The sequence below is a fragment of the Meleagris gallopavo genome, chromosome 1 (assembly GCF_905368555.1).
Source record: "Meleagris gallopavo chromosome 1, MGAL_WU_HG_1.1, whole genome shotgun sequence".
Lineage (NCBI taxonomy): Eukaryota > Metazoa > Chordata > Aves > Galliformes > Phasianidae > Meleagris > Meleagris gallopavo.
The window spans coordinates 60912645-60936635 of NC_139404.1; the positions used below are offsets into that span (position 1 = coordinate 60912645).

At 44.6% G+C, this 23991-nt stretch overlaps 1 protein-coding gene across 40 annotated transcripts in view; it reads left to right on the forward strand.

The window, feature by feature from the left end:
* The window catches only part of CACNA1C (calcium voltage-gated channel subunit alpha1 C), a 473299-nt gene extending 450445 nt beyond the window's left edge, over positions 1-22854 (forward strand). For 20 of the 40 annotated variants that reach the window (XM_085230338.1, XM_085230100.1, XM_085230092.1 and 17 more), the window contains 12 exons: positions 1306-1402; positions 1736-1838; positions 3778-3879; positions 5333-5460; positions 6128-6277; positions 7254-7606; positions 8477-8503; positions 9847-9975; positions 10613-10722; positions 12443-12546; positions 15275-15592; positions 15833-22854. In XM_085230338.1, coding sequence (XP_085086464.1) covers positions 1306-1402; positions 1736-1838; positions 3778-3879; positions 5333-5460; positions 6128-6277; positions 7254-7606; positions 8477-8503; positions 9847-9975; positions 10613-10722; positions 12443-12546; positions 15275-15592; positions 15833-16129 — 1918 coding nt within the window. In that variant the 3' untranslated portion in view covers positions 16130-22854. The remainder of the gene's footprint in view (positions 1-1305; positions 1403-1735; positions 1839-3777; positions 3880-5332; positions 5461-6127; positions 6278-7253; positions 7607-8476; positions 8504-9846; positions 9976-10612; positions 10723-12442; positions 12547-15274; positions 15593-15832) is intronic. The other 20 variants (XM_085230136.1, XM_085230274.1, XM_085230275.1 and 17 more) reach the window with 6 other exon arrangements.
* The last annotated feature ends 1137 nt before the right edge of the window (positions 22855-23991 follow it).

Sequence of the window (23991 nt, forward strand, 5' to 3'; positions counted from 1 at the left end):
TGTATGTGTTTGGGATATTGATTCCAAGCTATGACCCTTCTATATGACTTTCTACTCACAGAAGAACTGCTGTGCTCAAATCTCCACTTTGTCATGTGTCATATAGGCCCATCAAAACTGGTAGCTCCACATGACTGCGTTACATGATCTGCAGGGTTGTATCAGCAGACTTGCAGGGATTTAAGGTTACACACGAACAACTCACACGAGAGCTTAACTGACATTCAGTATTACATGCTCTGCTTGACACATGCTTAGGCTTATAGTGCATTTAGATCCCCGTTGCATAACAATGTAGTTGACAATTGTAATTGCAAAGTCCCTTCCATAATGCAAAATCCATGGAAAGAGATCTTAGCATGAATGAAAAGCAGATCTCTTCAGTTCTGGATGTGGAGACATAGTGTCAAGATTAATCTGGGCTCAAGCTCTGCAATATGTGAGCCATGTCACATTATCAGAGTGATACTTAAATTGAAACACCTCTTCCCATCCAGGGTAATTGTCCAAAGAGAATTTCAATATTGTTAGGGAACAAGCACAGCATTCTAATGAATATGCTGTTAGCTTACAAAACAGATGCTATTATTTGTATTTGTTTGAATGCAAGACTGCAGCAGCTGAAGCCATATAACAGATAATCCCTCACCAAATAATATTCTGTTCATTGTTGTCTATAGGTGTGCTCTTTTTAACTCTTCTTCCTCAATGTCCCATGGTGGAACCTTCCCCCTGCCTCCCTGAGAGAATTCTTCTTTTGAAATACCATTTACAAAACTTAAATCCAACTGCTGCTGTCTCAGTTGAGGCCCTTAAGGACTTTGTTTTGCACAGGCCTCAGTGATAGCCCAAGGCATAAACAAGCATCAAAAGACAGTGGCTCATGGTATGGGAGGGAAATCTCAAGAAAAAAAGAGACCCTCTGCACCTCTGCAACTGCCATAGCCTTACAGCCAGGAGGCAAACAAGCAGTCATATATTTCGAGCAGGTCAGTGGTGTGGGGAGAACACCAGACTATTTGTGCACTAGGGAACTGCAGCTTTCAAAACACTGAAGTCAATTCTTGCAAGTACTGACTTATACATCACTGACATCTGTGTATTGATGGGAGTTTTGTGAGTGTTGGACAGATCCTGAGGAATGCACTGAATACAAGAGGCCTGAAATAATACCTTCAGCTGTGCCCAGGTTACAGGGGGTGGCAGGCCTGGAAAGATCTTGGTGGTACTTCTGGCAGCATCTACATGGGGTTCAGCAGATCACCTGTGGTAAGGATGTGACCCTCAGTATGCTTTCTTCCTTAGGGGACGGATCAAGCACTTGGACGTGGTGACATTGCTCCGGCGGATTCAGCCTCCACTGGGCTTCGGGAAGCTTTGCCCTCACCGAGTGGCTTGCAAAGTAAGTGTGGATGAGCCTCTAAGTGCCTCATGGGGTATGAAAAATCAAGTTTGCTCAAATACCTACTGGCCGCTGGGGAAACAAAGGGTAGAAAGTGATATCCACATTGAGGAAAACTGAGTATCCAGCAGAGGGAGAGAGATCCCAGGGCAAACTCCCAACATAGCTGGGACAAAAGCTGTGTATGACACATACTCCTATGATCATGTAACCAAACTCACAGGCCATGAATGCTCAGTTGAGAAGGGTGGCAGCATATCATAAGTATGTAAGGAAGAGCAAATCAGTCCATGACAAAGTATGACTGTTCTCTTTCTCCTCCTTATTCCACAGCGCCTTGTCTCCATGAATATGCCACTGAACAGCGATGGAACTGTCATGTTCAATGCCACTCTCTTTGCACTGGTTAGAACTGCACTGAGGATCAAGACGGAAGGTAACAAGCTTGCTGAATGCAAGGGTAGCTGAGCGATGTACACACCAAAGTGTGCTAAGCTGGAATACAACAACATTTTATGTAAAATGAGCCCAGTTATTAACATGCACTATTGGGTAGAAAAAATCAGTGTAAAGATGTTTGAAGGAATAATGACTTCTAAGTGTTTCTATCTCAATATTATCTAGAAAGCTAATGCTTCCATCAACATGAGTTAACATGATATTGCAGTGATAGTGCTGTTGTAAGCCAAAAGTCAGATGGGAAGCAAACGAACTGTTAAGATATTTTCTTGGATCAGCTGAGGAAAGCAGGCAAAATTTGGGCTCAGCTTGTCCTCTTTGTTGCACTCTTATCACCTTCTATAATGAAAGATACTAGTCCTGAGTCAAAACCTGGCTTGATAGATTAATTAGATATTCTAAAAGAGCATGTGGTTCTGTCATTCACAGCTAGTCTTTTTCTCAGGAGTAGCTATGTTACATTTCAGGCACAGGAGAACACACAAAAAAAAAAAAAAACCATAGGATTAAAAAAAATGATAGTGAGGCTTTGAATCTTGTGCTAAACAAAACTTGGCTGTAGCCAGAGGCTCTCCTGAGGAAAAAGAAAACTGAAACCCTGATATAACATCTTGTGTCTTATGAAAGAGAGGCTCAAAGAAAGACATGAATTTCTCATCTGTCTTAGCCTTAGACTCTCAGGGTCATCAGCAGTGAACTCCTGGGAAACCATCTAACTGCTTGCTCTTTCCTTTGCAAGATCCTGTAAATGGTTAGGGCAGGAGTTTGGAATTCAACCTCCTGAGTCATATTTCTGCCTTTAATGCTTTCCAGCTGTTTCATCCTCACCAGTGTTATTTAATGTTCATGTCTTCACTGCATCATATTAAGAGACCTGCTGGCATGCAGAGGCTTAGTGTAGCTCACTGAGGAGGAGCCTTAGCACTTGAAGAGGAGGAAGAAAAGTTGGAGGAGCAGCACCCTTGGAAAGAAAATACAGTAGTTTAGTCCTTTGTAGTTTATACTTGCAGCAAGGGATTCTGGCTGATGGCAAGTTGAACACAAATCAGCAGCGTGCCCTGGTAGCCAAAAAGGCAAACTGTACCCTGGGGTACACCAGGCCCAGCACTGCCACTGGGCAAGGGAAGGGAGCAGATCCACGAGGAGCAGAGGGGCAGTACTGAGCTCTGCTCTGTGTGACAGCGACAGGGCCCAAGGGAACGGCATGGAGCTGTCAGGGGAGGGCAGCTGGGGGTCAGGGACAGGGTCTGCACCACAGGGCGGTGGGCATGGAACGGGCTGCCCAGGGCAGTGGGCACAGCCCCAGGCTGATGGAGTTCAAGAAGTGTCTGGACACTACTCTCAGTCATATGGTCTGATTTTTGGGTGGTCCTGTGTGGAGCCAGAAACTGGAATCAGTGACCCTTGTGGGTCCCTCCAACTCAGGATCTTCTATAATTCTACAGTTCTATGAGGTAACTACTGGAAAGGGCCACAAGGAGGCTTAGATCTTCAGACTTCTAGCTGAATCTTTACCAACAATTATTTGTTGGTTCTTCAAGAAGTAGGTAGTTTCCCATTAACTGACCTCTCTTCTCATTGTATCTAACCTTCACTGGATCTCAGAATTTGGAAGTACTGCATGAGATTTTTGCCTTTCAGAACAAAGTAGTGTTGTGGTTCCCTTGTTTCTGGCTTACAGAGATAGTAACACAGTCACCTTCAGCCTTCAGCCTGAGATGACTGTGCATATTTAGGAAAACAATCTCTCTTTGTAAGGGGACTTTAGCAATAATCTGAGAACCTATTTGCTCAAAACTTTCCACCACTTTAAGAGCTCTGGTGTTTTCCTCCTGAGATTGCCATGCTAGACGTGTGAAATTGCTCCTCTGCAGGCTCTGGCTTAATTCCTGTCTCTGATGATTTTCACCCTGCAGGTAACCTGGAGCAAGCCAATGAAGAGCTTAGAGCAATAATTAAGAAAATCTGGAAGCGCACCAGTATGAAGTTGCTGGACCAGGTGGTGCCTCCTGCAGGTGGTGAGTGCAGGATGCTGTCCCAATCTGTGAATGTCTGTCATTTCCCTACCTGACATGCACCTCCTGATCATCCGATAGAGTACAGGGGTCAGGCTTTCTTCTACAAACTGTTAATACCTGTTTAGCTGGCTAGATTGTTCATCAGACTGAGATGTGGTTTTGCCTATACCAACGTATATATTCAGCATATATATACATGCTGAAAAATCAAGGGAGGAAGAAGGATGTTTAAATATGAGTTTGAAATTTTCATTCCTCGATGTTGCCCCACTCCAGCTGTAGGCATTATTTAATGCCTTGCTGGGGACAAAGGAAGCAAACACAAGTGAGTAGCTTCAGGGACAACGTGGACTTTATGTAACTGTATAAGAGATATGGCCTTACAATCAAGCTGAGGATGCAGCCCCTTCTCTTAATTTCTTCACAGTTAGCAAAACTACCTCTACTATGCCTTATAATTCCTTTTTTACTTACGTAAATGCTTTCTACTATGATACCTGTATAAGACATATGGACATGGGGACAATCCTCAGCAGTCAGAAGTGGTGAAACTGACTGCTGCAGGTTTCTATGCAGCGTCCCTGCTGGACTGTAATTAACCAGGACTCCAGGTCCTCCTTTGCTAGGCTTGTTGGAAGCCCAGATGCATGGGCATGTACCCTTCACTGACCTTCCAGGTTTTTCTGAGGACTATCACATAAAATACCACTTGGCAGCTTGTTAACAGCTGCAACCATATCTTGAAACCTTGCTCAGACTCTTCTGAACTCAGTGGACTGTATCTTATAAAAATTTCCAGCAGGTTTGAAGAAAGGAGGAGAGTTGCCTGAATAAAAGCTGGGTGCAAAAATGGCTCATCAACAGCTTGTGTTGAATAAGAATATAGCAAGAACTGAGCAGTGACTGCATTTCTGGGGAGAGGTGATCACTTTGTTTCTCTCACACTCATGCTAGACACAACAAGACAGAATTTCAGTGTAGAGAAGAGCCAGATCAGATCTGTGATGGATGGTCAGTCAGATGCCATTAGTTAGAACAGATGTGGAGTATACATTACCCCAGGCTGTCAGAAGAGCATGTGCTGACCCAGACTGGGAGGCTACTGCTACAGCAAGATCATATGTAATAAACCAGTACTAGAAACTAGAAAGCTTAGAGGCACTTCTCCATAACAAAAGTACATCCAGAGATGCATAGCAATAGGCATTCTCTGCCAGCTGGACTAGTCTATCCAAACACCATATTCTCCTCACCTTCTGATTGCTTACACAAAGCTCTGACTGTGGAGCAGTCCCTTCATTCAGCCCTGTGTACTGGTGCTGTAAGTAGCAAAGAAGTACTGTGGTGCTTAGTGTTTCTGCTTTGAACTGCAAGTCTCACCTTAGAAACACACTATTTAAAACGATATGCTCTTTTTTTTTTTTTTTTTTCCCCTGGAAATTACCCTTTCCAGATGATGAGGTGACTGTTGGGAAGTTCTACGCCACTTTCCTGATTCAAGAGTATTTCCGGAAATTCAAGAAACGCAAAGAGCAGGGCCTGGTGGGCAAGCCTTCCCAGCGCAACGCACTCTCCTTGCAGGTGACAAATGGGCACAGAATGGACAGGGGTGATACGGTTGAGGCATTTGACCCCCCCTTCCCTATCAGCCACTGTGGGGGCTGCACTGGGCTATCCCCACTGGAAAAGATTCGCTGTGACAGGATCAGGGACAGCATGTTGCAAAATCAGTTAAAAAGCAAAAGCGTACCTGGGTTCCAAGACCATCCAATGGACAAAGCATCAGCAAACCTCCCTGGAGTGGACTTCAGTCAGTGAGGTCCTTGAGCACTGTCCACATTCCGATGTCAGAAGTTTGGCTTTGAAATCCTTATTTAAGCTTCTGATCAAAAAGAAGAGCTGTTCAGAGCTGCTGAGTACATGGTTCAGCTGGAACTGTGGCTGCTCTAGGGCTTCTGGTAATGGATCTGAGAAGCCAAAGTTGAAAGCTTGCAGACTTGCTCAGTCAGGCCCATCAATTTATGGCTTTGACCTGTTTTGATGAACCAAGAGACTAGCAAAGAGCATTCCTGGGTTGTGTTGCTAAGACTTTCTCCCTCTCCAAGTTGGAGATGAAAAAACTGAATTTGTTGATATTTTTCTAGAAGCTGGGCAATGCTATGTTAAGTAGAAAAGCTTCACTGTGCTTAGAAGAAATAGCATTGCTTTTATACCTCATATAACCACTCGGAGATATGAAGCTCTACAGTTTGCTGTTTTGCAGGCTGGTTTGCGCACACTTCACGACATTGGTCCAGAGATCCGACGAGCGATCTCTGGAGACCTGACAGCTGAAGAAGAGCTAGATAAGGCTATGAAAGAAGCTGTTTCTGCTGCCTCTGAAGATGATATCTTCCGGGTAGGTGCTAAACAAATTTACAAACTGAGGCTAGACCAGTAGCTCAGCTTAAAAAGTTCTGGGTTTTTTTTTTGTGTGCAGTCTGTATTTTGGCTGACAAGAAGGACTAGTGATGTCAGGGTGCCAGATCCTACAAATTTTACATGTTTTTATCTCATTTTATTATTATTGGACATTTTCACTGCATTAAATATAAATAAAATCAGAATGACAGTGGCCAAAGTATCTGAAAAAACACTAAGTTCAGCCACCTTCCTGTCCATATAGCAGGATACACACTGCAGCTTTTTGATTAGTCTTCCTTTCAGTGGCACAAGTATTATCCTTTCAAAATGTACCCCAGAGCCCAACAGAAATCCTACAGTCCTGGACAAAATTTCCTGAGCAATTATCTAAATGTTCTCTTTCTTATTTCATTCCCATTCCTTCTAATTGTACCCTCTGATAATATTTCTTCTCCTTTGGCATGTCTCCCCTTCAAATCATTTACAAAAAGATGCTGTCTGTCCTTCCCATAATTCATCATCCAAACAGTAGATGACTGGCTTATTAAATCTTTCTTCGTTTCTTCCTCCAGGTGATTAATAGCTACTCGTGCTCTTCTCAGATTCCCTCTTATGTCTAGATACTGTTTTGTAACTATACTGTGAAGACCAGAAAGCAGTAACCTCTTTCATGCCACCCTACCCAGTCATGCACTCCCAGGGCTGGTGGGAGGTATATGGACACCTTTGTCTCACCTATGCATCTGTACATTTCTTCAAGGTCCTACGAAATATCATTAAAAGGTGACACTTTCACAGCCTGTCTGTAGAGGTCTCTGTGACAGAGAAGTCCATGGACTGTATCTTCTGGCATAGAGAGCAGTGTCCATAGAGCCCAAGCTGGTCCTCACATTTTCTTTCCCTCAAAAACAGGCTCAGCAGGAAATACTGTGGCCCTTGCACATCTTCTTACTGACTTGTTTCTCTAACAGAGAGCCGGAGGCTTGTTTGGAAACCATGTCAGTTATTACCAAAGTGATGGCAGGAGTGCGTTCCCCCAGACATTCACCACCCAGCGACCTTTGCACATCAATAAGTCTGGCAACAACCAGGGAGATACCGAGTCTCCATCTCATGAGAAGTTGGTGGACTCCACCTTCACTCCCAGCAGCTACTCATCTTCAGGCTCCAATGCAAACATCAACAATGCCAACAACACTGCCCTGTGCCGCTTCCCAAGCCCACCCAGCTATCCCAGCACTGTCAGCACAGTGGAAGGCCATGGGACTCCATTGTCACCCACCATACGTGTGCAAGAAGCTCCTTGGAAATTACCATCCAAAAGGTAAGCTCCACAGCACTGAGTGCGCTAATGGACCAGGGGGAGCAACATGCATGCCAACACCAAAGCACTGCCTAGCTAGAGTCACTCTGCCTATTGCTCTGCCTGCAGGCTGGATTGAGCCTTCTGGGTTCTCCACTTGTGCTAAAGCCCACGGTGCAGCAGATATGCATCCGCTGACCACTGCAAAGCAGCAGCAGCCTCACTGATCAGCACAGTTGATTTCTTTGGGCTTTATCATGAAGAAACTTTTATAAGGACCAAAGGGAGTCTTATTTACCCCTTTTTCACCAAAGGGAGTTGTTTTATCAACAGCTAACTGAAAGGAAAAGGAACTGCAATGCATCTCTTAGGAACCCAGTTAGGGAGATCTGTGGAAGTCCGTGTTTCTTTATTTAGTGCATCATATCCATAAAGCAGTCACCAAAGATATTATGGGAGGAGGGAAGCAAGGTTTTTGGAAATGCAATACTGATTAAAACAAAGAAAATCCCCTTCTATGGGCATCCATCTACACATAGGTGACTAATGCAAAAGAAATGTCCCTTTTTATCAGTGGGGTATTTTTTTTAGTCACTCAGTAAAAACAGGGTTGAGCTGAAAATTGTTTTTTTAGACAGAGGGCAATGTGAAAAGGTGGATAAATGCTGCGCCAGAACAGGACTGAAGATGATAAGATGGAGGAAATTCTGTGGGTGCAGCATTGCTCAAGTAATTACTCAAGTGAAAATCCTAATGGCTTGTCTACCTCCTGCCTACCTTATGGAGGCCATGTTATCAACTGCCCCCGACTTGCTGACTTGTAGTGATGTGACACTGCTAACATGATGTTCTTTTCTCTCCTTGCTTCCTTGTGCACCTTCCTTGAATTAGGACGCACTACTACGAAACATTGGGACGGTATGTGTTCTCTCTCATACTCTAACACTCTCTGGGTTTAAGGCCATTGTTTGTCCCACTGAAAGTTCAAATCTCAATTAATTACGAATATAAGCTTTTCTTTTTAGAGTCAGTAGGTTGAAAAGGACTTTTATGGTTTGCCATGACAACTCCAGAAAATACTGCCAATTTAGAGCTTTTCTGCCCACCATAATGTACAGACTTTTTCTAGCTGGTTTCTAAATTTTTTTTTTTTTTTTTTTAGAGTTTCTAGCCGGGATCACACCTATAGGCACTCTCTGGCCACAGCACAGTGCAATACACCCTGCCATGTTCACACAAAAATTTGGTTTGGTTTTAACTAAACAGAGACTGTTGAATAGGGGAAGCTACCATGTTCTCCCCTTTGAACCTTAGCAGTTTTATTTGGTTCCCATCTCAGATGGAAGATCACTCCAGCACCATCCTTCAGACTGTTCTGTACCATGGATATACACTTTGCTCCTAGTGCTTTTTGCTTGAACCAAATGAGAAAATAATGTTTCCTGTGCAGCCCCTGAAAGATGAAAAAACCTTTACCACACTGCTTTCTTCTGTGAATGCTAGTAAAACTGACTCTAATATCTGCATGTCAGTGTTTCAAAGATTCACACTAACCTCAGATTTTACTCTACTCCTCAGAAAACAAACTCAGAATGAAGTGAAATATGAGGGCTGAGACTTGAATCAGAGGGACAAAGTGGAGCCAAGCAGGGAGTTAAGGGCTGTTATGCCAAGGAGTTTGAAAAGATCAAATGAATTCAGACAGAAGCATTCTGCAGCTAGTGATGAGAAGAAAGGGAGAAAAGGTGGAAAACACCGGAAGAAATGAGGAAGTAAAGAAGAGGCAAAAGGGAGAGATGATGTAGAATGAAGGATTTGAGAGATAGAGACTGTACACCACAGAGCTGAGAAGGTTATTCTGTCATGGACGCTCCTCTTTGAAGTTCATAACCAAAGCTTTTGCAACAAGATAAAAAGCTGAATTTCCAAGAACCCATATCAGATTATACTTCAAGTCCACAGCCTTGGAAAAAATTTTAGGGTGATATGCACGTGTATAGAATACATGTAGTCACAAATGACAACAAAATGTTTCCAGTATCATTCAGTATTGACTTAAGAAACTTCCTCTGAAAGAGGGCACAGGCAGTGGTTGTTGTTTTTGTATTTGCGAACTCTTCGGTTGTGTTCAGTGACTGATTTTTTTACCATAGCTCTGCAACATTGTAATAAACTGAGACAGATGGAGCCTGTCATTCTTGTCTCTATAGCAGGTTTTCTTTACCGTCTCTGTATCTTGACTTGTCTTTTTTGCTCATTAGCTCCAGTTCCAGAGACAGCCAGCTGGCAATTGTTTGCCAAGAGGAAGTGTCTCAGGATGAGACTTATGATGAAAATTTGAATGAAGACATTGAGTACTGTAGTGAACCAAGTCTGCTCTCTACTGAAATGTGAGCTTTGCAGCTTTAGTCAAAGTGTTTGGGTGGTTCTTGAATTAAGGGGGAGAGGTGGGAAGATGAAACATTTTTCTACAATTTTTTCAATTTATGAGATAAGGCCAGAAAACTTTAGTCACGCAATTCAGAATCAGTTTAAAGAAAAACAAAAAGCAGTTCAGCCCTGAGAAATAACAAAATAATATTGAAAGAGAGACCTTTTGGATCTTTTGCATAAGATTTTCCTTCCCCTCTGAATGAGACATCTGGATGTGCAGTGCCTCCCCACCATTCGCTTCTTTCACCATCCCTGGATGTGTTTAAAAACTGTTTGGATGTGGTGCTCAGGGACGTGATTTAGTGGTGGGTTGTTAGGCTAGTTTGGTTAGGTTGTGTGTGGACTTGCTGATCTTGAAGGTCTTTTCCAACCTGAGCAATTCTGTGATTCTATGATTCTATGATTCTACTGCCTAATGCTCCCACATCTCGTATTTAGAGCATCCCTATTTCACGGTCTCTGTTGCTTCACCTGGACCTGTTAGCTAGCTCACATCCATTTGATAGCATGATCTTCCTGGCTTTCCTGCTGGAAGAGGGGTTATTCTGTCCAATATGAACTACTTTCCTAGAATCCCTTTGCTCTCCTTTCCAGGCTCGCATACCAAGATGACGAAAACAGACAACTTACTCCACCAGAAAACAACAAAGGAGAGGACACCCGGCACTCTCCGAAGAAAGGGTTTCTGTGCTCCTCAGCACTAGGTAACATCCCTTCACAACATGCCAACTGTGTTCTCCTCTACCTTGGCTGAGTTCTTACATCTTGCTGGAGAAATCCCAGCATACATGGGGCTGGGTGTCGGTGTTTGATGCATTTAGATATTGAGACCAAGAATCCCATGGCATGCATGCTGTCCTGATCAGGCAGGGGGTTCTACTGACTTTATGTTCAGTCAGTATATAAACCTGTGGCTGTTTGGATAGTCCATGTCATCTGTTTGATTAAACCTTCTTACGAATTAGAGAAGTTTATTAGAGCTCTGTAGGCTCTCCAAACAATCACTAGGGAGTTCACCAGGTAGACTGGCCTTGAGTATATGGTGTTCTGTTCTGTGTGTATTCAGCAGGGAGAAAGGAGTTGTCTCTTTTGTCTGCTACAGGGAAAACAGTGAATTTCAGTTGAAGTTAATACAATTCAAATTTGCTTTGTGCTCTAATTGTACCTGAAGATTTTCAAGTGCTGAGTCTGCAGACTATGCTCAGGAGAAATCCATGAGTCACAAGATTTTGTGAAAATAAAATAAACCTCATATACTCAAAAAAAAAAAAAAATTAGAATAAAATGAGATACTTTATGTGTCTATGTGGAAGGCCAAATTTGTTGCCAGTCCTTGATACAATACTGCATTAACTACATTCTAGTGAATAGATAGTGATGCAGAACATTATTATGTTGTTGGTAGGTTTTTTTTTTCAAGAAAGAGAAAACATCTCTATGGCAGCATCAGTTCTCTGTGCTATAACAGATATTCCCTCCATTCCCCAAGAGGGCTTATTCTCAACATATTAATAATATAGATTCTTACTATTTTCAGACTTTGAATTTTCTTTCCTATGTTACAATGTCAATTAGATCAAGAAGTAGACAAAACATTTTAGTGTGCCATACAGCTTTATCTTAAATAATGGCTTTATTTGCCATTCTTTAGAAGTAAAGTTTATGCATTTGCATACTTTGCAGTACTTTGAAATTCCTGTGTAGGGAGCACATTTCTCTTAGTTACAGAAATAAAGCTTACTTTTAAATCAAGTAAACAATGCAGATATTTTAATAGTTCTTCCCAACACCTCTTATTTTCTTTCAAAAAGAAGACTTTTTCTCTTCCCTTCTTTTCAGTTTACTAAAAGCACCACATCTGTACATACCCAACACTTAATTCACCAATGAATTCAACCACTGAATTAATTCACTTCCACTTGATCTTGATGCAGACACAGCCTCATAAACTGTGGTATGTCTGGCTGCTAAGGGAGACAGGTCACATGCAAGTGGGAGACCAATGTCACCTGAGCAGCCACACATCTCCTCCTGAATACTGGGCACAGCCAGGCATAGCGCCAGGACCTCAGTTGCCCTTTCAGCCCTGCCAACTTTTTTGCCTGAACCAGAAAGATTTGAGAACACTTTAACTGCTTGGGACAATCGTAGAATCATCCAGAATTTTGTCTTGCAGTCTGCTTGGAAAATAAGTTAGTTAGCCCATGTCACTTGACTGTGTTTTGCAGTGATGTCTCGAAAATTAAAATCAGCAACACAAATACAAGTACCTGGGAAAGGGTAAGGTGTAGAGGGAAAGCAGACAGAGCTTAATTGTGGGTCTTGGCTGTCTCTCCAGAGGAACTGAAGTAAATGAAATTGAACTCAGATTATCCATAGTATAATATGAGTGATGGACACAGTTTTTTGTGATTGGTGTTTCAGGTCGACGAGCATCTTTTCACTTAGAGTGTCTGAAAAGACAGAAAAACCAGGGCGTAGATGTCTCGCAGAAGACAGTTCTGCCTTTACAAATGGTACATCATCAGGTGAGTTTTTCATAACCACAAAGGGTCCAGCAATATAACTGAGAATCCACCATGTGCAGTGCTCTCCCATTGCCAGCCAACTTTTAAACACCTTTCGAGATAATTTCTCACCCATATTATAGGCCCAATTTTTAGAAAATGTAGTTGTCATCCCACTCATTTCAGGATTTTTATAATTCCAGGAGAGTGTTACAGGGACATATTCTTTAGAGTCATCAGAGCTATCATTACCTGATGTTCATTAAAGAGCAGAATAGAAACCTAGCTATCAGATAAAAATAACTACCCAAACTGCACTCTGTTGTGCAGTTGCACTGGCTTGGACAATAGTGCACATATGAATAAAATGTGTCAAGTCTAATTTCATATTAATGAAACTAGCCAGTAAAGGTAATTAATCATTTAAAAGATAAATTGATTACATGTAATTTATCAGCCTCTTAAGACCTTTATAACTGCATTCAGCAGTCTACCAGTGTATGCTTAAGCACATATCTAGACGGTTAGCCAACTGTCATAGTCCAGAGTAGATTTGTGTCTTTTATTCTGATGGCATCACTGTCACCATAAAAGAAACAGGTGCCAATGGCAGCACCACTCTTGCAATGTGGAGCATCCCACTCCACATACTCCCCCAGGGCAAGGCAGAACAGGGGCATAGGAGCAGACAATGCCACATGGCAGGGAAGGGAGGAGTGAGAACTCACAACAGCTGGAGGAGTGAGAGGTGAGTGCACCAGGGATGCTCTGTGCTTTATCACTTCCATTCCTGACAGCAGCAGCAGCCAGTTATACTGTAAGGATCATTCTCCAGAAAGCAGTGGTCTGCAGAAAGCTACAGCTGTGGCAGTGCATCTTTCAGGACAGGGTACAGAGAAAAGTTCCCTCCTGCAGGCAGAGGGGGCACATGCCTCCTACCCTCTCACCCTGCCTGGCCAGCAGAATCGCCTCCTTTTAACCTGTACAAAGAAGATGGAGCTTCTTTGTCCTTCTTCATCCCACCATACAGTTACAAACCTAGAGGGACAGAGCTCTACCCACCTCAGCATCCCCCAGCCAGACTACAGGGTCATCATGAAATTGGCATCTGGCTTCCAGCTGGCAGCACCCAGCAGTGTTAGTACTTTGCAAAGTCATCTGCCTCCAAAAGTACTTAAAATGAGAATATGAAGTGGAAATGTTGCCTCTGCTAAGCACAATGGATTCAGTTGTTTCTCAGTTTGAAGGAGGATTCTCATGAAATACTGATGCATAATTATATCTAAATATATATACAGCTGAAAAAGTAATCCCTAAGAGTTTATTTCAACCTCCTTGGTACCTTGCATTTTGGATAAACACCTTGTATGTGTTTCTACTAAGCTGAAATTCTGGTTCTGTTGTTCTGCCTGACAGATCTAGGGCTCTCCTTAAAGTCCCCAGTGTAAAGGAATGCTGATGCCATCACAGCCTACATGATTAATTTTTAAGGGCTTTCTTCCTTGATAATACTTGATAGGACTCTGGAATGTAATTCTTGAGAAAATCATGGTAAACTTTGTAGGTGACCAATAATTGATTCTTTTGTTTGTCTGCAACTGAAATCAGCAGCACAGCACACTGACAGCAGTTCACTGGAATTTCAGTGGCAGATCGATTAAGCTTGACTTACCTTCAGATATTTAAAAGTCAGCTGTCCAGTTTAAACTAGTCAGTTCAGTCCTTGTGGTCAACAGAGAGAAACAGCATCTCCAAAGGGCAAGTGTAATAAGCCTTGTCTAAGTCTCATCCTCCCTCCAGAGAGCATTGTCAAGCAGGTATTCAAGAGGAAGGAGCCTTCTGGTGTGCCTCTGCCCAATAAGCTTGGACTAAACCCATTGCTTTGAGACAGCTGAAGTTGCAGAGACAAACTCCAAGAGCCACATTTTGTATTTTCTATGTGTTTATTCCTTATTCATATTAGACAGCAGTGAGCTGCATGGCATGAGATGAGCTGCTGATTCTGATGGCACTGCTTATGAAACAGGCAGCATCCACCATGAATAAAGCATCAGATCAGCCCTGTGCAGCAAGGGGCTTTTTGAGAAATTTGTTATCAAAAGGAAACTGAATGACTCAGGGGCTGTGAATGTAATTGTGGGAAGGGCTGGAAGGCTCAAAGTACAATCATCAGATATTGATCTTCCCACCCACAGCAGATGCCTTAAAATCCAGTGGTGGTTTTATAATTGTTGCCATCTGCTGACATATCTAAAATTCACATCTGGTATTCGTTCAGGTTCTACAATGGGTGCTTAGAAAAAGCACAGCAATTGGCAGTAAAAGCTAGCAGTATGTGTGGTGACAATGTGGGAAAACGAAGCTCTGTCACAGCCAGTGGAGAAGAGGTGGTGTTTCTGGCAGGGCTGTGGGGCACAGGGCTCATCCCTCCTGTCAGCATGGTGGGTCCAGGGTGAAAAAAGCTCAGCCTTGAGAGTTCTCAGTCTGGTGCTTGGCACTGGTGCAAGCTACACCACTTAAAGGAAAAGTTGCAAAATGAGTTTGGAGAAACATCCCAACCACTGCAAGAGCTGACAGCTATTTCACAAGCCTCATAAAGGTCATTATGGTTGGAAAAGGCCACTAAGATCATCTGGTCCAAGCCTCAAGACACTCTGGGCCTCTTGTGGGTAGTTCCTCCAGCGCTCTGCCATCCCAGCCCTGCAGTTTGAGTGAGCCCTCACTCCATGTGTCCCCCCTCTCTCTGCAGGCATTGGCAGTGGCCGGCCTGAGCCCCCTCCTCCAGCGAAGCCATTCCCCCACCACGTTCTCCCGGCTGTGTGCCACACCGCCTGCTACACCCTGCAGCCGAGGCTGGCCACAGCAGCCCATCCCGACGCTGCGCCTCGAGGGGGCTGAGTCCAGCGAGAAGCTCAACAGCAGCTTCCCCTCCGTGCACTGCAGCTCCAGATTCCCCGACAGCTCTGACAGCCCAAGAAGAGCCAGGCCGGTGTCCCTCACCGTCCCCAGCCAGACAGCGGGGAGCAGCAGGCAGTTGCATGGCAGCGCCAGCAGCCTGGTCGAAGCGGTAAGGCCATGGTGGCGTGGGGACATGGGAGGTGTGGAGGCCAGTGTAGGAACATGGCCCTTGGGAGGGCACAGCAAAGCCAAAGTCCACCTGTGAGCAGGGGTTAGCAGCATGAATGGGAGGAGAGGGGCCAGCATGGCCAGCATGGCCTACAAGGAGATGCGGTAGGGGTGCAGTAGGGCTGGCAACTCAAGGTGCTAATGTCTGCTTTTGTCTCTGGTTCCCTGCCTCCTCCTGAAGGTATTGATTTCGGAAGGACTGATGCAGTTTGCTCAAGATCCAAAGTTCATTGAGGTCACGACCCAGGAACTCGCTGATGCCTGCGACATGACGATAGAAGAGATGGAAAACGCAGCAGACAACATTCTCAATGGTAACAGCAAGCAGAGCCCCAATGGCAACCTGTTGCCTTTTGTTAACTGCAGGGACGCAGGGCAGGACAGTGCAGGCGAGGAAGAGGAAGAGGTGCAGAACCCGGATTGTAGAAAAAGTCAGGAGGAGCTGAAGGACAGCAGGATTTATATCAGCAGCCTGTAGTTGCCAGGGCTGGAAGCGATGCTGGTTTTTTATTTGTTTCAATGTTCCTAATGGGTTTGTTTCAGAAGTGCCTCACTGTTCTCGTGACCTGGAGTAACCGGAACAGCGTTCTTCATTCATTTCTGTTGGGACGAGTCGCAGAGTTGGGTGGTGGCAGAGAGCTTGTCAGGAGCGGATAGGACCCCGGCACGCAGCCGCCTGGAAAGAGTGCGGCGCCCAGGAGGAGAGCCAGCTCCCTCTTTTTCCAGTCCCTGCACAAGGCACGACGACTGCCTCCCAAGGGCGGCCCAGCCAAACGCGCCCAGCCTCCAGTGGGCATCCTTCAACTTTGCTTGTAAAAATCATTTTGCACATGTTCTGTCCGAGCCTCACCGCCCCTGGCCACCCCGGCCCCGCCGCCCGGGCCCGGAGGACGCAGCGCCGCCAAAAGGGGAGCGCGGGGACTGCAGTGGCTCCTGCTGTTGGCCAATCAGAGCTCGAGGGTTGCTCACCAGCCAACCCGTGTGCGGGCAAGTCACCTGCCGACCAATTGGAGCTCAGACAGCTGAGCCCGCCAGCCAGTGGGAGAGTGGGGAGTGGCCAGGCACGGGTCTCTCCTTGTCCCACAGTTCGGTGTTTCCTTGAGAGCATGTTGCGGTTTTTATTTTGACTATTTTATTTTTATTATAATTTTTCAGAGGGAGAAGGGAGTGTTTACAAGGTTCTGTAACCACCTACCTTTTTGTTTGGGTTTATTTTCACCTTTGCAGATGTTACATTGGTTTGACCATGTTATATTATTTAAGCCAGGTTCTTTTCTCCATTGGCATTTGGTATAAGCATAACGCTGTAGGCGAGTTTTACTGATCACTATGTACACCGAGACTCTGTCATCTGATTTGCAAGCGAGCAGAACCTCCTTTTTTTGTTGTTGTGTTATCATATAATGGCAGCAGACAGCACACTTGGCACAGCCCCACACGTCCCAGGGACCAATGGGGCCGTTGGGATGCAGTGCTGAAGTAGTGCCTGCTGTCGGGAGGGGAATCAGTAACTCTTTGCATTTTCTGTTCCACAAGATATGCAAAAACAATGCAATAATATTAATTTTAAAATACAATCGTAAGTCGTGTTGGCATTAAAACTGTATAGAAAAAAAAATTAACGGGGTGGGGGGACAACCAAGCAGAAGGCGTTACGCTTCAATATATTCCGTGTGATGTTTTATTGCATTGATGATGTTTCTGTTGAAGAAACCGTTATACTTGAATTCAGGTCAGTTTCGGTATTTTTCAAATATTTTTTTAAAAGGAATTGCAATTGTGCCAAGCAAATATATCGAATCGAATTAAGTTTGTTTAAGAAGAAAAAAAAAAAGAAAAAAAGAGTCACTTCTTGTATATTTTGCTGCATGTCAAGTGAATCATTTCGTATTTGGAATGTGCCAAGCTTTACCTTTGAACTTTTAAGTGCTTTTCTACGTGTGGTCGGGGACAGGGGTACTATTTTTTTTCCTTTTTTAATTTGTACAATGAACAAAGTGTACCTGGTGTAAGTAACTATTCTGCAATCCACTGACAGGTCGAACGTTACTGATTTTGCATATCTTGTGTTCATTACCCTTCCTCGTCAGCTCTTTAAACATGCACGATGACTTTGTTGGTAGAGTACCTTTCTTCCCGAGGCCGGGATGTTTTTTCAGGCTTTGTTTTCTTTCCTTTTGCTCAGCCTCTCTGAAAGTCTCTTCCCACGAGAGAGTGGCAAGATCCCCAAGCCCATGTGGAAGATCCATCCCATGTCTTCAGCTGGCACCAGCAATTCAGGGAGGGGGAAAGCACCTGCTTGCAGATTGAGGTTAGATAGTTCATCCTGATCGTTGTAAGAGGATCTTGGATTAAGCAAATGCAAATGGCAGAATCGTTTGCAAAATAAATGTGCTTAACTCTGGGCTAAAAGCACTGGGTAAGTGAGGGACAGAGCACTGAATCATTGCTTAGGAAAATTGCTGTGGTCTGGTCATGACACGGATGTTTGGTGATTTTTGTGTGTTTCCATGAGCGTTCCCAGACCTTAGCATATGGGTCGTGCTCTAAGTCACAAAACATCCGATGGCGCAGCATGTCCCAGCCATATTTCCCTGCTGCTGAGTGTGAATCTCTCCTGATTCACCCCACGATGGTACACGGCCCTAACCTGTGGCAGAGGCTGAGAAACCAGGGAGATATTATTAGATTTCATGTGTCTGATTTCTGTCTAGACTGCTGCTGGTTTTCTCCCTTTTCAAGATGTTTCACAAACTTGATGAGTGCTCAGAGGTGTGATCTGACTCAGAGCTAAACTTCCATTCCAGTCTTGAACTTCACAGATGTTTGAGTATATAATTTATTATGTGTTTTTGTAATGCCCTTGGGTTTACTTCTTGACTCTGCTGGGGCCACTAAGCAGAAATAGTGGAAGATATTTTTGAAAGTGCACTTTTTCCTTGTTATTCTGAACTGGCCAGTAGCAGCTCAAGATGCCTTGCCAACCAAAATCCTTTTAAAGTGGGGAAATGTGAACCCACTTAAGCAACCATCTGGTATCAGAGTCCCAATCCAAGTCCTGGAGAAAGCAACCACCTGAAGTCTGTCAGCCTCATTTTTTCCATCCCTCTTGTCTGTACTGTGATTGGCATGCGAGCAGTTCTCCCTTTGTGAGTTTGCTGTTGGTAGCTCTGCAGTGCTCCAAAGCTACTTGAAAGTAAATAATGCTGTACTGGCTGTTTTCTGAAAACGAAAGTAGCAAAGGGGCTCCCTATCTCATTTTCCTCCACTAGAAAGTCCCCCGGCCCTCCCAGTAAGAGACAGGGGTGCTCCTTGCTCCTGATTAATAAAGTACTGGCCTAGAGCAGCGGAGGCAAGGGGCATTCTGGATGTCTGCCAGCACTTGTCATCTTTTAGGACTTTTCCTGAAGGGAAGGAGAAGAATGGAAAGGACTGTGCCCTGCACATTGCTGGTGAAGCTGTAGCTCCCCCATGGGTCAAAGCCGACAATAGCCAGGAAGTCGCAGCCTGCTGGAAAATGGCTTAGGTCCTGCAGAGTGAGAAGTGCATGGCTAGCAGAGCATGCAGATGCCTTGTGCTGTCTGAGGGGCAGGTGTTCAATATAGGCATTGCTGGTGCCAGCTGTGCAATTTCTCTTTCTGGGGAGGGTGGCTTTTTTGTTTGTTTGTTTTGTTTATTTCTATTTGAGATACACGCAACGTGTACATTGTGACAGGTCTGAGCAAAGAGCTACTGCCTCCTTCAGGTGAGGTGGAGTCTGGGGGTGATGGAAGTGGGACAGGCATAGTACGTGGGGGTCCTTCCTCTCCCAGTGTGCAGGAGTAGATGATGGGTACAGTCACTGTGCTGTGGATGGAAGCCACGGAGGAACCAATGGCCAAGGAGTGGCATGGAAAGAAGGAAAGAAAGGGGAAAACGATCTGCTGTTTGCCACTGAGCATCTCTGACTTGCAGGAGTACGCTGCAGACTAAAGACATTTCTTACAAAACAACAAACCTCATCCCTTTACCACTCCTGCTCATTACTCCAGGCAGTACTGGGCCAGCCACACCGGGTGCATTTCTTTTTTCTTCCTTATTCTGTGTGGCTGATGTGACAGGGAAGCAAACGGAACTCGTGGTCCAGAGCTGGAGTTTCACTATCCACAGACCTTTTTTGCATCACCTGTATCTTCAGCTGGACATACGGATGATGATGGCGTGGATGCTGCTGCTGCTGCAGGGTCCAGCCTGGTTTGTTACCCTGCCCACTTCACCCAGCACGGAAGGACAGCCAGAGAGGTGCCATGTACAGAACCGCATCTATTTCTGCTTTGTTTTCTGACTCAGAACCCTGCCCCCAGTGACTATGACAACGATGATGAAAACAACAACAACAAAAAAAGGGCAAATGCATTTTTTACATTTCTTGATAATTTCCAAAGCAATGTATCATTGCTTTCTTTAGACTGACGCCAATATAACAGTTGTATGGGTCTCAGCCAGGCTCCTGTGTCTTTTCTGCCTGATAGTTTCAGATTGCTGTATGAAATGTATGCGCGTTTGCACACAGACACAATCGCACAAGGTGACAGCACCACGAGCCCGTGGGGTTGCAGACTTGTGTTGAAGGTGAAGCTGGAGGCCTTGCTTCATGCGTCTAGGTGAGAAACCCCAACCCATGGGCCCAGAAAGCTGAAGTGGGGCATCCCCACTGAGTCCGAACTGAGCATCCTATGGTATGGGCCAGTTGAGACTGTCCCAGGATAGGGTGGGAAGAGGAACAGTGAGTGGGAACCAAGTAAATAGAATCCATTCAGAGGCTTCTGGCAGTGGTGAGATTTTGTAAGTTCCAATAATTAATTTGTAGCGTGTATTTAAAAAATATATACTCCAGGCCATCAGAAGCCCCTGTTCCCATCTTGGTAACACAAGGATAGAGTTCACTACTGGTCAGGGACGTTTTACTTATGTAAAAAATATGGAAAACAGAACTGAGCCTAGAAAGAATTTAATAATATTTTTCCTACATTTATTTTCTTCTCCAAAGATTAAGAAATGCAAATTTCAATAGCTACATAGGATTTCTTTTCTCATCTTTCGAATGTTGCAAAGATATTAAAGTCTCATTCTGGGTTAGCAAGCCCAGGGATCCAAAAGGTTTCCGATGGGATCTCAGTCTGTGGAGCTTTGCTCTCTCTTGCTTTGTTTCTGGACAGCTGAATTGTGGCCTTGCTGCTCCAGTGCCTGAGAAGGTAGGGCTGAAGGCAGAAACACAGCATAAAGAAATCCTGTACTGAAGACAGACCAAGCTACAATTGCTATCAGAGTAGCAGCATCACACTGGAGTGGAAAAATCCTTTTCTGAAACGAAATTTAGTGTTCTAGTTCAATCTTCCATCCTTCCCCCACCTTATGCAGGGAATGTGACTTAACTGTTAATACATGATCTTAAAACAGGCCTTTAAGGGCACAAACCTTGATTGAGCTGCCAAAATGTGTGCATCCTCTGCCATCTGAGATACCCTGCAGTACTCTGCCCAGTCTGCAACAGAAGAAGTTCCAGAAGGGCAAAACATTTCCGCTTGACTGGTGCCATGTCTGCCAGCCCCATGTGTGCTGTGTGGGCCTCAGGTGGCAGGGGACAGTTAGGCAACTTAACCAAGTCCCTTTCTGAAGGGCTAACCAAGCCGAGCAGCACCAACGGCTGAAGTAAGGAGGAAATCTTCTTTAGCATTACCAAGGGCTTAGCAAGGCATGACTGGGAGCCCATCTCCATGCTCCCATGCTGTTCTCCCACCCCACACCATGCGGGCAGGCCCTGCTCCTATGGCCTGGAGCCCTGGCACCCTGCCCAGCCCTCACCTAGCGCAGGCCAGTGCCTGCACTCTAGGCCCTCGGAGTAGCAGCAAGAGCAGGCATGGTCCCACCACACAGTGCATTTTTTTTTTTTCTGACAGCGTCCAAATAACCGCTTTCCAAAGCATTTTCCTATTCAAGACAGACTCACGGGCTCAGACACCATTCATTAGCCTCATCATTCTGAGGATAAAATACCTGTGTTTTTCTGTTTTGTTCTGCATTTTGTCCAGTCAGGCAAAATGCAAACTCTTTCTCAAAAAGGCTGTAATGCCTTTATTTATTTATTTTTTCTTTTAATATTTTAAGCATCCTAAGCCAGTCCACTCCCATCCTAAGCAGGTAGACTGGTAACCAATACTACCTAAACATCATCAACGTCACGACTGCTCATTGGAGTGATTGGTTCAGGATTATTCAGTCTTGACAATTTGAATGTGGGAAGATTTCAGAGGAGGAGGAGTCAGATTGTAAATATCTCTTTGACAACACTGCTGCATCACACACAAAAACGGGGAGATACTTTTAAAACTGCCTTAAAAATCAATTCCGAATGACGGAGTCTCCCTCCAAACAATTGCCACTTGGTAGATCAAAGGATAAGTCGCTTTGGGTAAATTCTGGCAAGAAGTGGTTGGAATCTGGTCCAGTTTGGGAAGTGTAAATGTAATTTAGGAGCTGATCTCTCACTCAGTCTGACTTCATATCCACACTAATGACTGAGCACTGCAGGATCAAAACTCCTTAAGGCATGGGGTTGCTGTACCTGGCCTGTATCTGTATGGCGCGGTCTGGCTTGGCAAGGTACTGCATACCTGTGTTTCCCGGTGACTTCAGGGAAGATGGGGTTCCTCAGCACCTCTTCAGTTCAGGCCCTGGAGCATCATTTCCTGCTCTGATCATCAGCTATAACTGTTGATAAATATAAGTGTTTTGCCTTCATTTGAATTGCCCAGAGCTGTAAAATGACCTCTCTCAAGTATAAACCAGTCAGTCACCTCCTCTCCCACTCTTCCCTGTGCTCTCTGCCCACCCCAGCCCTCCTCTCACCTCCGCCCAAGTCCTTCCCTCTCTCAAGTCTTTACCTCCTTCCACAATTTTATATCTAGTTTTCATGAAGCCACAAAAATGCTTTTGTAAATAATGCTGTACAGTTTGTAACCATCATGTAAGCCTGTCATCAGTGCCAGAGTCCGTCTTGCCCTCTCGCACGTTTTAAAGTCAACAGAGAAAAGTTAGAGTGAATGGCCCGCAAGCGAGCTATAGGGTCATCTCTGTGTGGGACAAATGTATATTCCTGTAAGATTGCATTTTTATCTAAGGAATGATGTTATTTTAAAATTGCTAATAAATTTCTAAACAATGTCCAGATTTGTTTAATATCGTAAATGTTATGAGAACTGCTTTGACATTGCTCCCTTTGCTCAGCGGTGGCTGCAAACCACGAGGGCATCCTGCAGCCCCTTATTTCCCACTGGTGGTCCCCTCTAAGTTTGTGGAGTCTCTCATGTGCATAAGGGGCTGCAGAACAGCATGGGATAGTAACAGGCTGTCCTGTTAAACATTAACTTAGAAAACCCTGTCACTTGTGTACTGTTATCATACAGAAATGCTACCTTGTAATGATGCCCAAGGTATGACTCAATCATAACCAAATAGTTACCATTTTCTCCACAGGATTCTTTTTTATTAAGTGTATGCATCAAAAGAGGAATGCTTGCAGCCTAAACACCATGTAATTAGTCTCTACATAAGCCATGAAGCTAATGGGACAATAATAAGTAACGCATTACACATTTACTTTTCAATCAAACAAATTTGTTCTAACAACACAGTTATCAAGCCATTATGTTGTAATGCCAGCTGAGTGCTGCATAGAGTGCCACAGAGTGCTTAGCCAAAGTACACTGGCATAAGATCAAGTGCAAGAAAAAAGCATACTTTTTTAATTTTATTATGTGTATATTTATATTCCCCAACTTGCACACAAATGCTGGAACCTCAAGATTTGTTGTTAGGTAGTGGTGTCACACACCAGTTGGAGCCAGGAGGTGATGTCAAGCCGTGGATGCCACCACCAGCACGAAGAGCTGGAGGACATGACAGGACCATCAGAGCTCCCGTGCCTCCTGGCTCAGGCTTTTGAGTAGTCTTTTGCCACCACAGAGCCCAAGGACACACCATGCCGTTGGGTTGATGGTTGGACTAGATGATCTTATGATCTTAGTGGCCTTTTCCAACCTTAATGATTCTCTGATTCTATGCCATTGGCTGTTGGTGGAGCAAGGCGTGCAGCTCTGTTCTGCTGCTGGCCCACGGCACCTGGGCTTTGTGTGAGAGCCACGTGGAGGCTTTGGTGTTGAAAGCCACTTGTGGGTGTACCGCAGAGCAAAGAAAGTTGTGAAACTGGGTGAAACCCGTAAGACTGCCAGCAGCAAGCACTGCACAGCTTCCTGTGAGCCGACTGCACACAGAACTGCCCAGAACACCTGCGTACAGAAC